General features: G+C 41.8%; 1 protein-coding gene across 2 annotated transcripts in view; it reads left to right on the forward strand.

The window, feature by feature from the left end:
* The first annotated feature begins 6,402 nt into the window (after nucleotides 1-6,402).
* LOC124143461 (choline transporter-like protein 4) overlaps nucleotides 6,403-17,195 on the forward strand; it is a 61,205-nt gene continuing 50,412 nt past the window's right edge. The window contains exon 1 of one of the 2 annotated variants that reach the window (XM_046512441.2): nucleotides 6,403-6,578. In XM_046512441.2, coding sequence (XP_046368397.2) covers nucleotides 6,539-6,578 — 40 coding nt within the window. In that variant the 5' untranslated portion in view covers nucleotides 6,403-6,538. The remainder of the gene's footprint in view (nucleotides 6,579-17,195) is intronic. The other variant, XM_046512443.2, reaches the window with a different exon arrangement.

Below are 17,195 nucleotides of genomic sequence, written 5' to 3' on the forward strand. Positions count from 1 at the left end.
TGAGGGAATCAAAAAGTAAAATATTTAATTATGTCTCGAAAAAAATCCAAGCTGGAAAAAGTTGTTGATTTGACAAGGACTATCGCTGAGAATAGAATCCTCCGGATTAACAGGGTTTCACTGTAATCCAGACCAGATTATCTCTGCTTCATACCGCCTCAGTGATTCAGTGGATAGAGTGTGTCGACCACCTGGAAGGACGGTCGGGTAGCCTAGTGGTTGAAGCGTTCGCTCGTCACGCCGAAGACCCGGGTTCGATTCCCCACATGGGTACACACATGTGTGAAGCCCATTTCTGGTGTCCCCCCGCCGTGATATTGCTGGAATATTGCTTAAAGTGGCGCAACACTTTACGTACTCACTAATTACTTCTGCTCTCTCACTCGACCACCTGGACGTGTTATACAGAAAGACGTCAAAAAGTATACTTGTTGTTACCCTGCCTGGCGCTGGGCATTAAGGGACTAAAACAAGGACTGGTCGGTTGGGAGTCAGTATAAAGTGCGGCATGGTATTTCAGTGGGCTAGCAATATAAAACCGGTATAAGTCTGGACTAGTACAAGCAGCCACACGCACACAAAGTTAATTACAAGCGAAACAATCTTGAACGAGACGTTAAACCCCATTTTACCTCACGTCACCTCTGCACCGCGGCCCATCGCTGATACAAAACCCTGTCAGTGTCAATAGCTCACTGGTATATTTGAACTTCACTATAACTGCAATCTCATTAAAAGAACTGACAAGAATCCCAGTCGGTGTCAATCTCATTAAAATCAGATCTTAGTTCTCGCTATCGCTAAACAAAGATCTGAGGACATCCCATTACGGGTCACGTCAGTACGACCTTTAGTCCGACCAATCAAAGCGTCGCTTACCAGATCATGAAAGTGACAGTCGGAATGTGTTTTCTAAATCATGCAACCTCGAAAACGTGTTAACACGGGGTATTCCGAACGACAGTTACGGCCCGTACAACTCATTCCGTCAAAACTATCGTCTGTCTCTCGCTTTTGTGGGATAAACATTTGAACGGAGGAGGCGTTGCACAGTACGTGGGAAGCACTGCCGCACAATCGCAACCATATATTAGACATTCCGGAATGTTCGTTTGTTCAGTTTTCAAAATTTTAATCGAGAACTGTGTCAACATATTTTTCAAGCGTAGTCCGAAATGGAAATCAACAGGTTTAAAACGAGTGCCGTAAAGCTCGAAAAAGCTGCTTTCTAATTGGCTGATGTCGACATCTTGTTAGTCGTTTCAGTGGTCGGTCAAAGTTCGCGAAAGGTGGTTCTGACGTGAGCTGTAATGGGATGTCCTCAGATCTTTGTTTAGCGGCAGCGAAAACTTAGATCTGATTTTTTTAGATATGGGTCGGTGTCAGTAGCTCAGTTATATGTTTAAACTACACAATAACTGCAATCTCATAAAGAATGCCCACGCGAGTACTGAGATCTGTTGTTATACCTCTATTGTAAGGATCTTGCGAGTCCATTGATTCCACGTTACGAAACCAGACATTTCAATGTAGATCTCCGTATTATGTGACTGACACTGACCTCGAATATGACCAGTATTGACCTTTCACGTGATAAATATTGACTCGTCTACTAGAAAACAAGATGGCGTCTGATATACTAACATTTTACGGATCGCAGTTAAGTTACTGTAATGAAACAGATGACGGTTTAAATGCTTCATAAACTTGTGAAGTGAATTTCGGTATAACAAAACGAATGATTACACTTGAGTGGTCAACACGCCAAAAGATGGTCCCGAGGACAAGATGCCTGAGATTCACCAATGGCTGTTAACTGCTACTATTAGCTTAAGTCCCTCTCCTCGCCCGACAGAACGTGTATTTATTGCCGGTTGTTTTTCATTCCTTTGAAGAACTGCTGATCATAAATCCGAGTTGTTAACTTTCGGACGAGACACTTGCTCAATATACACGTGTAGGTGAGTACTTGGTGTGTATCGATTGATCCTATTGATCACAATTGTCCACAGCCCGATAGCAATGTAACAATGACATACAGTAAACTACGGTTATAACGAACACGCTTATAACGAACTGACGGATATAACGAACTCACTTTTTAGTCCCGACTATTTGCTGTAGTTATATGCTGCATATATGCTTATAACGAACTACGGTTATAACGAACTAAAAATAGTAGTCCCTTTGAGTTCGTTATATCCGTAGTTTACTGTACCAAACATCAATAGTTATCGATACTACGCCGCACATGTGATAAGATATAAACATACTGTTAAGCATATTATTTTCAAAAATATTCAGAAAAGCTCAAAAATATTTTTTAGGCAATAATAACATGTATACTCCTTTGAACTACAGTTCATTTTCGTGTAGGCTTTGTAACCATATAAAAAATAGATAATTTAAAATATTTTTGGATATTTTTGTAATCTTGTGTTTTAAAATATAAGAGAATGGAAACTAGAAAATCTGGAGAAGACTTGCCGTACTTGCATACACTTTCTTTGTAGTTTTCGAATATTTCTGTTGAGGTTGTGTAGGAGACTATTAAAACTGCGTTGAAGGATGAAGAGGTTGTTTGTATTTTTACGCCGCACTCAGCAGAAGTCCAGCTTTATGACGACGTAACAAATGTTATATTTGGGATAAAACTTTCTTAGTAAAGTACAGATTCTCTGATTTTTTTGGTATGCGTCCCGTTCGGGATTCGAACCAAAGCTGCCAGAGTGAGGCACATGATCGCCATCACACAAAGTCAGCGATCTAACCCACTCAGCCACGGAGACTTCCACAAAATGAAAGTCCGACAAGGGTAAATTGGCACGGCTCCCATGTCCGACAGCTATGAACATTCAATGCCATTTTAGAAAGTGGTCAAATGTAACAAATATTATATTTGGGATAACACTTTCTTCGTAAAGTACAGATTCTCGTATTTTTGTTGTTGCGTTGAGTCAAGTTACACTTTGTGTAAATAATCGAATCTGGACCAGACAATCAAGTGAGCATTGATCTTGGATCCAGTGACATGCATCAGCCAAGTCAGCGAGCCTGATCACCCGATCCCGTGAGTCACTCGAGGGTGGGAGTCACCAGAGGGTAGGTACTTTGTCAGAGTACCTAGGTCTGCCCTCGGCAGCGCGCCTCCCCCCCCCCCCCCCCCCCCCCCCCTCAAGTGCGTACACGCTGACCTCGGGAGGGGAGAGGAGGGGAGGGAGCGGAGACTTCCCTGTGACCTTACACTATATATCTCATAAGGAAGTCCCCTTGTGGCGCGTGACTGGCCTAGTGGATACAGCGTTCGCTCGTCACGCCTAATATATGGGTTTGATTCCCCATCACCTCGAGATTCCAAACATTTACACGACGTCTCAGAATAACCAGGAACAGTATTGTCGTGTTATCTTGACTACCAGACAACGCTGACACGGATTCCCCGGGGACCAGGAAGTTACATCGCCCCCAAATGTATATCCTGTTCGTATTAAGTATAGAGCGACCGTTGTGTAGTCTGGTGGTTAAAGCGTTGGCTCGTCACACCGAAGACCCGGGTTTGATTCCCCACAGTGGTGCAATATCTGAAGTCCATTTCTGGTGTCCCCCGATATTGCTGAAATATTGTAAGAAGCGGCGTGAAACCATACTCACTCGTATTGGAATTCCCATCAGTTACTGCATGTAGTTGCGTCCCTTAATTATGCAAGGATCCGCTGATTGAAATTTCATTAACAAATTCAAACCTAATTGTGATCCTTGATTTGGTCAGCATCATACCGAGCTTTTAGCTTTCATCAGAGTGGTTTCACATGTCCTCCGCCGTGACGATGCTGGAATACTGCTGAAAGCGGCCTAAAACCAGACTCACTCACTCACTCACCAGAGTGGAACACGTCTGCGATCTACGTCATTTTCCCCAAACGTCAAACCAACATTCTGTGATATAAGTGAAATGGATTTTTTTTCAAATTACGAAGTGGCTTAAATATAAAACGTCACGGGCGGTCGGGTAGCCTTGTGGTTAAAGCGTTCGCTCGTCACGCCGAAGACCCGGGTTCGATTCCCGACATGGGCACAATGTGTGAAGCCCATTTCTGGTGTCCCCCGCCGTGATATTGCTGGAATATTGCTAAAAGCGGCGTAAAATCAAACTCACTCACTCACTAAAACGTCAACGCCAGATACGTTTATCAGCCTCGATTATCCGCCCCGATTATCCGCCCCGATTATCCGCCGAAACAGATTCCATTGTGCGTAAAAAGCAAACTAGTGGTGAAGGTTTTATGAATAGATCACTGACTATCAGCGATGACACCAGGTGTTCGCGAAAAGGGTAAGCATGTCCCGCCCTACCGGTAGCACCCGCTACTCACAATTTGAATAAAAAGTAAATGTGTGTTTGAACACAAGTCACTCACTCACACAGTATATGGGGTAATGGAAGTACTTATACTTTATTTTCGATGTGTTTTTGGCAATGGAAGCAAACGTTTACGTGCTCCAATCTGCAAGTCTCAAAATATCTTATTGTTATCAATGTACAGTTGGACATTAGAAATAGAATATCACAGAACGTGATATGATCATATTATTATGAGTAATCGCAACCGAAACATTTAAAAAATTAATTTTGAAGTTTAAATGGTGTTTTTTTTTATAAGTATGCCATATTGTGTTTTTCTTTGTTGTTTAACGCCGCACCCAGCAATATTCATATATATGACGGCGGTCTGATAATCGGCTATGGGCCAGACAATCCAGTGATTCACATCATGAGCATCGTTCCATGCAATTGGGATACGATAACAGGCATCAACCAAGTCAGCGAGCCTGACCACCCGATCCCGTTAGTCGCCTCTTACGACAAGCATAGTCACCTTTTACACCAAGCATTGGTTGCTGAAGATCAGTTCTAACCCGGAGCTTCGCGGGTGTATATAGTATGTTGGTTGTTTGGTTGTTTGGTTGTTTGTTGTTTACGCCGCACTCAGCAATATTCCAGCTATATGACGGCAGTCTGTAAATAATCGAGTCTGGACCAGACAATCCAGTGATTAATATCATGAGCATCGATCCACACCATTGGGATCGATGACATGCATCAACCAAGTCAGCGAGCCTGACCACCCGATCCCGGTTTATTGTATGTACCTATACATGGGCGGATACAGCTTGAAAAGGGGTGGGGGGTGGTGGGGTGTGTGTGTGTGTGTGTGTGTGTGTGTGCACATTTAAGACCCCCGCACACCCCCCCCCCCCCCCTCTGTATCCGCCCATGCTATATACCAGTGTTTACGGTACATGTACGCGAAATGATGACCGACAAACACAACGATGACCAACAACACAGCCAATACACCCCCAGCCCCGCTCATGGAAATTCCAACCTAGAGGAGGCCCCCAGCAAGCTATGCTTGTATTAGCGGCGACTTGCTTCATGGTGGTCGAGCCCGACCGCTTGATTTGATTGCATGTCACAGTGTCCTGGCCACAGGCTAGACTTGCACAAGTCTGTAAGGCAATAATTATTAGTTTAAATAAATAATTTCTAGATTATGTAAACAAAAAGAACAAGTTGTCTCTTGCAATGACTGGAGTCAGCTTGTACTGTCCACATATCTAGACTTGCCTATTAGGAGGATAGAATTAATATACATCCATGGACGTTTCTTTCAGTACAGCCTTGGAGCAAGGCTAGCCCCATGCCTTGTGTTGTTGCATATATATATCTAGAACTAATATATCACACGAGTCTCAGAAATGCACTATTCGGTATATCCTCACACTATTGTGACTGCCCTGGGTGATTTAGTGTGTTATCCTACCCTTACAGCGGTGGTGAGTACTCATGTTATCAACCACTGGTTTGACTGTTCAGGCTAGACCCAATCACACCCAACAGGACATCGTGACCTAACTGTGCGTTTACTGACTATGACGTTCTGAACGGTATGTTTTGTTTGTTTGTTGTTTGACGCCGAAATATTCAAGCTATACGACGGCGGTGAATGCCATGCACGCAATCACCTACCAAATAAATCTTTAACGATGTTGTATAGAAACATGCATGAACAGTTCACCGGAACTCCATTATTGACAGACCGCGGTCATATAGCTGTAATATTGCTGTATGCGGCGATAAACAAACACAAACAAACAACGGCTGAGCACTGACTCAAAAACGTTAAGTTAATATGAGAGGCCAATAATACCTCTATGATCTAAGTAATATAGAGCTTTTCATTCAGTTCCACGAATTCTCCACCTGTGCATTGAGTGAAACTGATAACCCACTGAAGCGTGAAGATCGTGTCCATTGAATTCCGTTAACTGTTCATGAATATTAATGAGACCCATACGTCATCGCTTTCCGCGAAAGCATGACCACGCGCTATTCAAATCTGATGGGTCAGGACGTGACCTCAACGCGGTGATTCTCCGAGAAGCGTCTTTGACAACGAAGCATGTTGTTATTCAGGTGAAAATGTCGTTGTGTGAGCCAGTTTGATACAGTGGAATATACTAATACGTTTACAACATGTCGAAGGTAGCACCTGAAGACAAGCCAAGTCCAGGAGGTAAGTTGATGATATATCATTTATCAAAACACCTATTCGATCTCCAGGCTGTCCAGGTGCAATATACCCGCCTCGTCTATGTAATCGATGGTGCTTGATCGATAAGGCTCGCTGTCTTTCACAACAGCATCTACGCTCGCAACAAAAGACTGTTATGGACCTCGGTGTGTGTATTTACCCAATGTTGAGATCTTCATGTTTACTCGACTCCCACGGGTATATTGGCATCAATTTGCTGTGAAATCTGACCGCGGCTTGTGTCAATATACATATCCATCGCGTACACATTAAAATGTTTTCAGGCCTAATACAAAAACATGGCTTACATACAGTGTAAATGTTTACATCAATGTTGTATATGTAGTGTTTTAGCTCATTCTTACATCAAGACAAATACTAAAATGTATTGAAATAATAGAATTAGATAAAACTCTTTATCGGGTACACATATTTTTGCACACGGTGAACAAACTACGATATTTGGAGTCAATAGATACCAGAGCGTCTTTAAAATCAATTCGATACATCCGAAGTTGTTTATTTACCTGATCATATATATAGATACAAAGGCGTCTTTTAAATCAATTCGATACATCCGAAGTTGTTAATTCACCCGATCATATATACAGATTCCAGGGCGTCTTTAAAATCAATTCGATACATCCGAAGTTGTTTACCGGAACATATATACAAATACCAAGGCGTCTTTAAAATCAATTCGATACATCCGAAGTTGTTTACCGGAACATATATACAAATACCAAGGCGTCTTTAAAATCAATTCGATACATCCGAAGTTGTTCACCTGATCATATACATTTAGTATTGACAGTATATTTTAATGAGTATCTTAATAAAATAGTATGATATAGTATATAGTATTATATGCTACAATCATCAAGCTGGCAATCGTATATCAGATTATAATAAGGAAAACTAAACTTGCTGTCAATGAATTGTTCTGAAAATACATACACTATCCTGAACAGGATGTTAGGGACACCGCCCATCACATGCCTACGACAGAATAACAATTCAACGTTGTATAAAAACTTATTTTAACAACAAAATGTATCTATTTCAAAAGCTGGCCGCTAATCCACTTAACATCCACGGTTGCGTCTAATCGGATTAAACTTGAAATACAGTGAGCTGTACTTTGACACTTGTTTCACCGTGTTTAACGTTTAGCGTTTAGTTACAGTGCGAGTCTGTACGACTCTGAAAACGTCCAGTTTTCGAATACATGCTATCAAGTCATCTGTAACATGCTGAAGAAGAATGTGTTTCCGAGCATTGTAGACAGACATGGTCACCTCACGAATGTATCGTCATATAAACAGTAAACTACGTTTATAACGAACACGCTTATAACTGACGGATATAACAAACTTATTTTTTAGTCCCGGCCATTTGATGTAAATATGCTGTATATATGCTTATAACGAACTACGGTTATTACGAACTAAAATTAGTGGTCCCTTTGAGTTCGTTATAACCGTAGGTTACTGAATCATATAATTATGTGTAGAAAACTGATTCAAGTATAATACTTAATTTATTTCTTGAATGGATCAAGGAATTTCCTCGGGGATGATTCCCAAACCATCCGTTCATCACCATCACCATCCTTGGTGGGTTCATTGAAGTTATGTCCGCCTCCTTTGTCTAAAGTGGAGAGAGCGTCTACCCGGAGAGGAGAAGGTTGGGGGTTCGATCTCCGCAAGATGGTTCTTGTTGTTACCCTGCCTGGCGCTTGGAATTAGGAGTTACACCAAGGAATAGCCTGCTCGATGTCAGTATAACGTGTCTTAAAGGGGTGTTCAGTGGGCTAGCTCGATTAAATCCCGGCATTAGCCCGAACTAGTACAAGCAGCCACACACACACGCGTGCAAGCACGTCGCTACGTGAACTCATTTTGAATGCGACATTAAACCCCATTTCACCTCACCTCGCATCATTAAAGTTATATACATTTGTACTTCTTCTTTGCGCTTCCCTCTCTGTTCAAGCCGACACGCCGTAAAATAAAAATACCCGTATGTGTAAAGCAGCGTATAAATATGCGAATAAATATATGTTTTAATATTTAGTTTGTAATACAAATTGTTTTACGCTGCACTCAGCAATATTCCAGCTATATGACAGCGGGCTGTAAATAATCGAGACTGGACCAGACAAACGAGTGAGTGATGTCATGAGCAACGTCCACGCCGTCGAGGCACAATGACCCGCAATCGTCCAAGTCATCAAGCCTGACCACCCAATCCATTAGGTCGCCTCTTTTGACCAGCATATGTTGCCGGGGACCAATTCTAACCTGGAACTGAAGATGAACCTTGAACTCTGAATCCAGCCTACCCGACAAAATCCCAGTTTTCTACGAGGTGACTTACGGGATCGGATGGTCAGGCTCGCTGACGTGGTTGATAATATTCATGTAATCATTTAGTTAAACTGTTAGCGATATACAAATAAGATAGGTAACTCTCTTGTCTGAGGACCCGTGAAGATCCGGGGTAGAATAGGTCTTCAGCAACCCATGCTTGCCGTAAAAGGCGACTATGCTTGTCGTAAGAGGCGACTAACGGGATCGGGTGGTCAGGCTCGCTGACTTGGTTGATGCATGTCATCGATCCCAATTGCGTGGATCGATGCTCATTAATATTAATCACTGGATTATCTGGTCTAGACTCGATTATTTACAGACCGCCGTCATATAGCTGTAATATGTCTGAGTGCGGCATTAAACAACAAACAATTGATCTGGACCAGATACAATTGTTAATAAAATTAAGGTCTTATGTAGTCTATAATATTGTTATGCCTTAATATGTTTGACAAATATGTATTAAAATTTATAACATACTCACTTATGTATTTATCAAATTGTTCTCGTCGCTATATGGCTGAAATAAAGCTAATGCGACGTCAAATTTTAACTCACTCACTTACTCATGTAGTTTGGTTGCAATGACACGCTGTCAACCAAGACATCGAGTTTAATGCCCCGGTTCAATTTAGCCTGTAAATAATCGAGCCTGGACAAGACAAACCCGTGGTTGATGTTACGAACAAGATTTTCTTGAGGCAACATTTTGCTTGAGGCGTAGTCTGACACGGGTCCCGATGGGTTGGTTTCAAGAGGTGATGTGGGGTGGATGGTTCATGTGCTCTCATGTTCGTATAACTCGAATATCTCAAAACTTCGGATATGTCGCAGCCTCCCTCTGTTATCTCCCGCTTCGAGAAAAAACAAGATGGCCGAACCTGTCATGGATGACATCCACCTTACAAATGCTAATACTATCGTCAGATATGCCAGCAGCTCCTCGACACGCTCTCTCTCCGTGTAAGCTTGTAAGGTAATAAATAATGGAAGCTCCATACAGGGTTGGGCTATCGACCACGCCGCGGAACATCCATCCAGTCATACTTGACATGCTAAAAGTAATTGAAGAAGAAAAAGGGGTCAGAAATGAGGCGTTAGAGGAAAAATACGTTAGATACCACAATCTTGTGTGACCTCTTAATGCAGTTATTTATAATCACGTCCCTCAGACCCATGAAGATCTCGGGCAGAATAGGTCTTCAGCAACCCATGCTTGTCGTAAGAGGCGACTAACGGGATCGGGTGGTCAGGCTCGCTGATTTAGTTGATGCATGTCATCGTATCCCAATTGCGCAGATAGATGCTCATGATGTCAATCACTGGACTGTCTGGTCCAGACTCGATTTTTTACAGACCGCCGTCGTATAGCTGGTGGAATATTGCTGAGTGCGGCGTTAAACAACAAACAAACAAACAAACAAACAAAAATCAATGTGTCGCTTACTTCTGTTTTTGTTGTTGTCTTTTTCACTTGTATGTTTACCTGCATGCGACGTAAAGACAACTTTCTTTTACAAACCGCAGGATAGGTTTAATTCAACGGGGTATTTACAAGCACAACGAAACTATTTTAAAAAAAAAGACAAAAGTTGTGTTTTTCACCAAGAGGTTATCTCGTTTCATTTTTTTCAACTTGACAGAATATGCTTTCGTGACGGTCTTTCAGACACGGAAAGATACATCTTCATTTATTGAGCTTATGTTAGATCATTTTTTGACTAGACAAAACCAAATAAATTTTGTATTTTTCATATGTAATTTCCATATTCACGATGACGAGAAACATTTTGTAGCTTATCCTGGCCTTTCCCCCGTTACTTGGACTTACAAGGACTTATACCCCATTTGTCCCCCTTCTCCCCCCAACCCCACCCCCTAACCTGTGTCAAGACCCACCGTCAGCCCATGTTCCGCTATCTACGTGTACTGGAATCGACTAACGGCTTTCACTACGTGCTGTTACCACAACACTAAGACCGCGCTATCTCAAACACTGACCTGATCGCATCAAGTTTCCTCCTTCAAAGTAATTTCGCGGTCCCTTCCTTGAAAGCGTTTAATGTAATCTTAAGCTTAAAGGTTAATAAGTCCCGGAAAACCTTGTCACTCAGATTGGCCGTTCGTCATGGCAAACTATACCTCGCAGTCACGAAGAAGCTTATATCATGTAGCTGGAGTACATATTATATTCAAAAATTAAAATTATTATTGAATATTATATCGTTTATTATGTGAAAAGTAATGATTATTATGATTTATTTGTTTCCCTTTAAAACTGGTACATACCCCTTATGAAATAATTACACGTTTTAATATAACTGGTTAATTGACTGAGTGAGTGAGTTTTGTTTTACACGGCAATATCACAGCCGGGGACACCAGAAATCTGCTTCGCACATTGTACCCATGCGGGGAATCGAACCCGGGTCTCGGCCGAGACGAGCGAACGCTTTAACCACTAGGCTACCCGACCGCCCTACTTGTTAACTGCAGGAATTGCTAATCCGCATATTAATTGATATTGATTTTGTTCCCACCTAAACAAATTGAAATATAAATATAAAAGATTTTTTCTTTTATAAACACACTTGTAGCCTATAGCTAATATTCAGGTAAAACGACTTTTGAGTAAAGTACTTATGATAGAACACAGTTAGTTTCTCTCACTATAGGATAAGTGAGTGAGTGAGTGAGTGAGTGTGGTTTTACGCTGCTTTTAGCAATATTCCAGCAACATCACGGCGGGGGACCCCAGAAATGGGCTTCACACATTGTACCCATGTCGGGAATCGAACCCGGGTCTTCGGCGTGACGAGCGAACGCTTTAACCACTAGGCCACCCGACCGCCCCTATAGGATAAGTAACTTGATGAAGTATTTGAAGTATTTGGTAAAGAGTGAGTGAGTGAGTGAGTGTTTAACACCAGATCCATCAGGGCGGCCTCCAAAAGCCCGTGATATTGCTGGAATCATGCTTACTGCGGCATGATGTAACATTCAGTCGTAGACGTTCATTAAGAAGGTGAGGAAAATCGCCTTCAGCACTTGTTGGATTCCAGGTGAGAATCTTTCATGTTGTGAGAAACGTCAAAAAGGGGATCGGGTGGTCGGGTTCTTCCCAGGTGAAGACGATCGTTGTTTATTTCAATGACTGGCTTGCCAGATACGATCACTTTGAGGCTTCCGTAATAGTTGCCTGCGGCGTTAAACAACATACTCTCACTCACGCTTTGGTCGTGTCTTTTTGTGTGATCTCGATCCCCTTCAACCGAGCTACGTTTACAGAGAAAGGCTTCGCACGTAATATATACTATACTATACACCATACCCGTGCTCGTGGATTTCACCGAAGTGGTAAACGTCTGAGACCTGCATCACTTCGGGCTTTCCTCCCACATTAAGCTGACCCGCCGTGATATAACTGGAATACTGTTAAAAGCGGCGTTAAACCCGACACACTCACTCACTCACTCACTCACTCAAAGAAACCAACAAAAGTGTCTATTGCAAGCTCCTTTATTGGGGATTTCTCGACAGTCTCAATTCACATTTAAAATAAGAAATATTTTTACATATAAAGTAGTCATGTAGAACATTTACAGTTTCCATAAAAGAAGCAGTTATCATAATAGTGTGTGATATTAAACAATGGTTACATACAAGAGTGTACGTTTCAGGATATACAAATGTATCACGAGCTAAGTGATTAAATAACCAATTACAAATAACAATATTAAAGTCAGTTTACAAAGATACCTATGAACAAAGCTTACATAAGCTTTTGTGACACTTATGTTCAGCCACCCCTAATAATGATTACGCCTTTCTAAATGGCATTGCCATACGGTATATCTTTTTTACGTATAAACTTCGTTAAACAAAATATCGGTATCAAATGTACGCGGATTTAAATATATATAACAGCATGCGTTGGCTGTAACTTCTGAGCATAGATCATTCATTTTTGATGCCGGCATACATGTATGTTATACTTGAAGAGCTCTGGATCAGAGGGCCATATCACTAATTTATCTAAACTACCCTCGCCAGCAAACCATATCTGATAGCATCCACATACTCTGAGGTAACGGGCCCATTAACAATATGTCCATTCACTTAACTGAATGGTATAATATATGGATACATGTACATTTTAGGCATTGCTCGTAATGTAGACATGTTTGCGGAAGCTGTGTTACAAATGCATTGTGCTCAGACCTATTTAAGTACATGAGAGTTACCTATCTTATTTGTACATCGTTAACAGTTTTAACTGAATGATTACATGAATATTATTACTGCTCTTAGCTCTGGCTTAGTTGTGCTATTAGCATAAATATGTGGGATGTAAATACATATTTATTATATATATTAATAATTATATATTAGCTGTAGAAATTAACGTTTTCTGGCAGGCTAGTTCCATCAAATAACTCTTATAAACAATTATTTAAAGCAGTCTGGATTCTGTTGATGAACAAGTAATACATGCAATGTATGGTTCATCATATACTCTTTACATTAAAAGATAATGTACATACCTCGTGTGATGTAAAGAGTCTGATCGAAGTGAGGTAGTTCGTCTGCATTTACGCAACGTTTTCACATATACAATATAACTGAATAACACTAAAATATCAATATGCAGATAAAATACACAGCTTGCTACCACGACACCCGATTGTTAACAACCTTATTTCCGACTACACGAATATTTTTTAACTCGGAACATGTTTGATATTCAATATAGTCTATGCCGTGGAGTTAATACTTAAATGATAGTTTTGTCTAAACCTAACGCACATAGACTTGACAGATAAGTCCTTTAAACAGATACAATCCACTTAATATATTTGCCCTTGTACATGGTCAATAACAAGATTAAATACATTTACAGCTGATAACCTTGCTCCATATACGATACAAATTATAAAACAATTTAAATTATAAATTTAGAGAAATAGTGAAGTGAACATAACTTACCTCCAAAGAAACCAAACAAAGTGTCAATGGCCAGCTCCTTTATTGGGGATTTCTCGACAGTGAGGTACCCCCGGGGCTAGCCAGCATATATACTCTAGACACCTTGAATGGCCACGAATTTACTGCATGTTCAATTATCTGCTCGATAATAAAATTTGAGTTCGTGCGCCGAGAATAAGGATTAAGGCTTGCCTAAGAAGTTTGACAAAGTGATGTCCACATAAGTTGAATAATACTTGATGAGCGGTCCGAAAATATTGATACAATTTGGGCGTATTGGTCAGCAAACGTGTGCTAAGCGGTCATTGCGATAGAGGCTGAGACACGTACAGATAGATAATACTGACCATGCTCCAAGGATGTAAAACAATTTTCTAGATAGCTGCGACCTTCACATGTGCGGCTGACTGAATACCTAAATATAACACAATAAAGACTATAACCATATTTAACTTTTATATAAATATTAAAGAAAAAATGACCAATTTTAGCGCTTTTCACGCCGCACAGCAATATTCCAGCTGTATGACGGCGGTCTGGACCACATAATCCAGTGATTCATCAGCATCAATCCACGCAATTGGAATACGATGACATGTATCAATCACGTCAGCGAGCTTGACCACTCGCTCCCGTTAGTCGCTTCTTACGACAAGCATAGTCGCCTTTGACGGCAAGCATAGTCGCCATTTTTAGCGGCAAGAATTGGTTGCTGAAGACCTATTCTACCCGGATCTTCATAGGTCTATATACACTGAAGAAACAAAACGAGGGATCATACATATTTTAGGGATATTTTTGTGACACTGCGTGCTCAGTGTTCCTTAAAAAAGTATCCCCACAATATTCATGACACCACCTTTTTTATCTAGTATATATATATATATCAGTATAAATGTGAACCGTTCTTTCAAGCAGGGCAACACATTGGAGCTAGTAATAGAAGTACATGTATATCTCTTGACGATCTTTAACCTGCTGTAGTATAGCGCCTGACGTCAGCGCCTACCCCACACAGATTCCTGTCATTCGTCACCATTTGTCCCGGAATAACACGCGTTGGTCACGCATGAGATTCCTGTCACACCCGGGACATGTATTGCACCATGTCACAGACACCGTGATTCATTCATACACATGTGTTCCTCCAGTGAGCCGAAACAAGCATGGCGCCGTGCCAATAATCTGTCTGAAAAACGCACCACTCTCTCTCTCGCTCGGGTCAACACAGACGCCCATACACCCGAAACTCTAGTGTCAAAACTTGTGGTGTCACTCCGGGCAAGTGACTTAGTTTTAATGTACCCCTGTTCACCCAGCAGGGAACGGGTACCCGGTATGTGAGGTGGATGTAAAATCATAAAAGCGCCCGTAGGTAGCGTGGGTTGTATACTTCCCAGGGAGTTAAGAATGATAACTGGAATACAAACGGATCCACTGGTCTTGGAACAAATGAAAATCGCACTTGAGCAAATATTGTAACAGTTACCTTTGTCAGCGATAGATTTGATTGTTTGTCTGTTGTTTAAGGGCGCACTCAGCAATATTCCCGCTATATGACGGTGTTCTGTACATAGTCGAGTCTGGAAAAGACAACCCGGGTGGGGGGTGGGGTGGGGCTTCGGTGATAGCAACTTTCATGTACATGTTTTTCTGAGGTATAATGGTATAATTGTGAGGTATATCATGAAGCGGAACTTGACAGAAACATATTGATTTTATTTGTTGTTTCAAACCCTATGGGGATTCCGGGATAAGATTGGTCCACTGTAACCAATGCTGGTCGTGAGAAGGGAGGGTTAGGCTGTTCGTTGTTTCATCGCACTGAACAATCCATCCAATCCAGTAACAGATATTATGAGCAGCGATCTATGCCGTCGGGAGTCACCGAGCTTGACCACCCGACCCATTTGGTCAGCTGTTACGGCCAGCATACTTTGCTTTGACCTTCTATTCCGACATCCCCACAGGTCTGAGGGTGGGGCTCGGTAGGGGACTGGCATTTTGTCGGGTGGGCTGGGTTCAGAGTTTAAGGTTCGTCTCCAGTTTCTGCAATGTTTCGGTGATGGCAATGGCCGTCTCGCACTCCGTAGGTCTTCCGGGTTAGAATTGGTCCCCAGCTGGTCGTAAGAGGCGTCCTAATGGATCGGGGGTAGGGGTGGGTTCTCGGTGACTTGGTTGATAGCGTGTCCTCGTATCCCAGAGCATGGATCGGTGTTCACAATATCAATCACCCGGTACAGACTCGATTATTTACAGACCGCCGTCAGATTACTGGAATAGTGCTGTGTGTGGTGTTAAACAAGAACCAAAGTCTCGCTCGCCATAAAAAAAATGACAAAAGACGGGGATACCACTGAAACACAAAGATACAAGGATACCTCTAAAAAAGATGACGTCATGTTCAACCCTTCCCTTTAAAGGGGCAGGGACGGCCAACTCGTCTTAGGCGCCGCAATTCGCTGTACAGAGTCGCGTCCCTTGGGCACGCCGGATTATGTTTCTATGTTTGTCAGGACCAAACCCGTGGGTTTCACCTTAAGTGGTAAACGTCTGAGACCTGCATCACTTCGCGCTTTCCTCCCACATCAAACTACCACGCTGTGGTATAACTGGGATATAGTATAAAGCGGCGTGAAACCAGACTCACTCACTCACCCACTGTTTAATTCTTCCCTCATATATTCTTGAAGATTAGAGGTAGATGTGGGGTAGCCTAGTGGTTAAAGCGTTAACTCGTCAATGACCCGGGTTCGATTCCCCAATGTGTGAAGCCCAATACTTGTGTTCCCCGCCGTGATATTGTTGCAATATTGCTAATGTCGGGCAAAACCATATTCACTCTCTTGAAGTAACGATGTCTTCGCGTGAGAGATAAGTATATTTGAGTCTAGCATGCCATTACTCAGTGTAAACCAGCGTATTTTTTGTTTGTTGAGGCATTAACCTTAATCCCCCCTGCTAGATATCGATCTGTGATCAGTGTACTTCCTAGTAGAAATATCGATTAGTGTAGATTGATATACAGCAACAAGAAGTAAATCATACGTTCGGAAAAGATCGATTCTGATTTGCTCATTACAATATCCTTCGTTCTGTCACTAAGCAGTTTTCGGGGAAGAAAGTATCGATAAAATTAACTTTTCGCAAGCGCAATGAAGGTTTCAAATGTTACAATGTTAGGTGCGAACAACTGAATGTATTTTGTGAATTTGAAATGCAGATTTCCCGTGTGTAGTTC

The sequence above is a fragment of the Haliotis rufescens genome, unplaced genomic scaffold (assembly GCF_023055435.1).
Source record: "Haliotis rufescens isolate VD_foot unplaced genomic scaffold, xgHalRufe1.0.p SCAF_8, whole genome shotgun sequence".
NCBI lineage: Eukaryota > Metazoa > Mollusca > Gastropoda > Lepetellida > Haliotidae > Haliotis > Haliotis rufescens.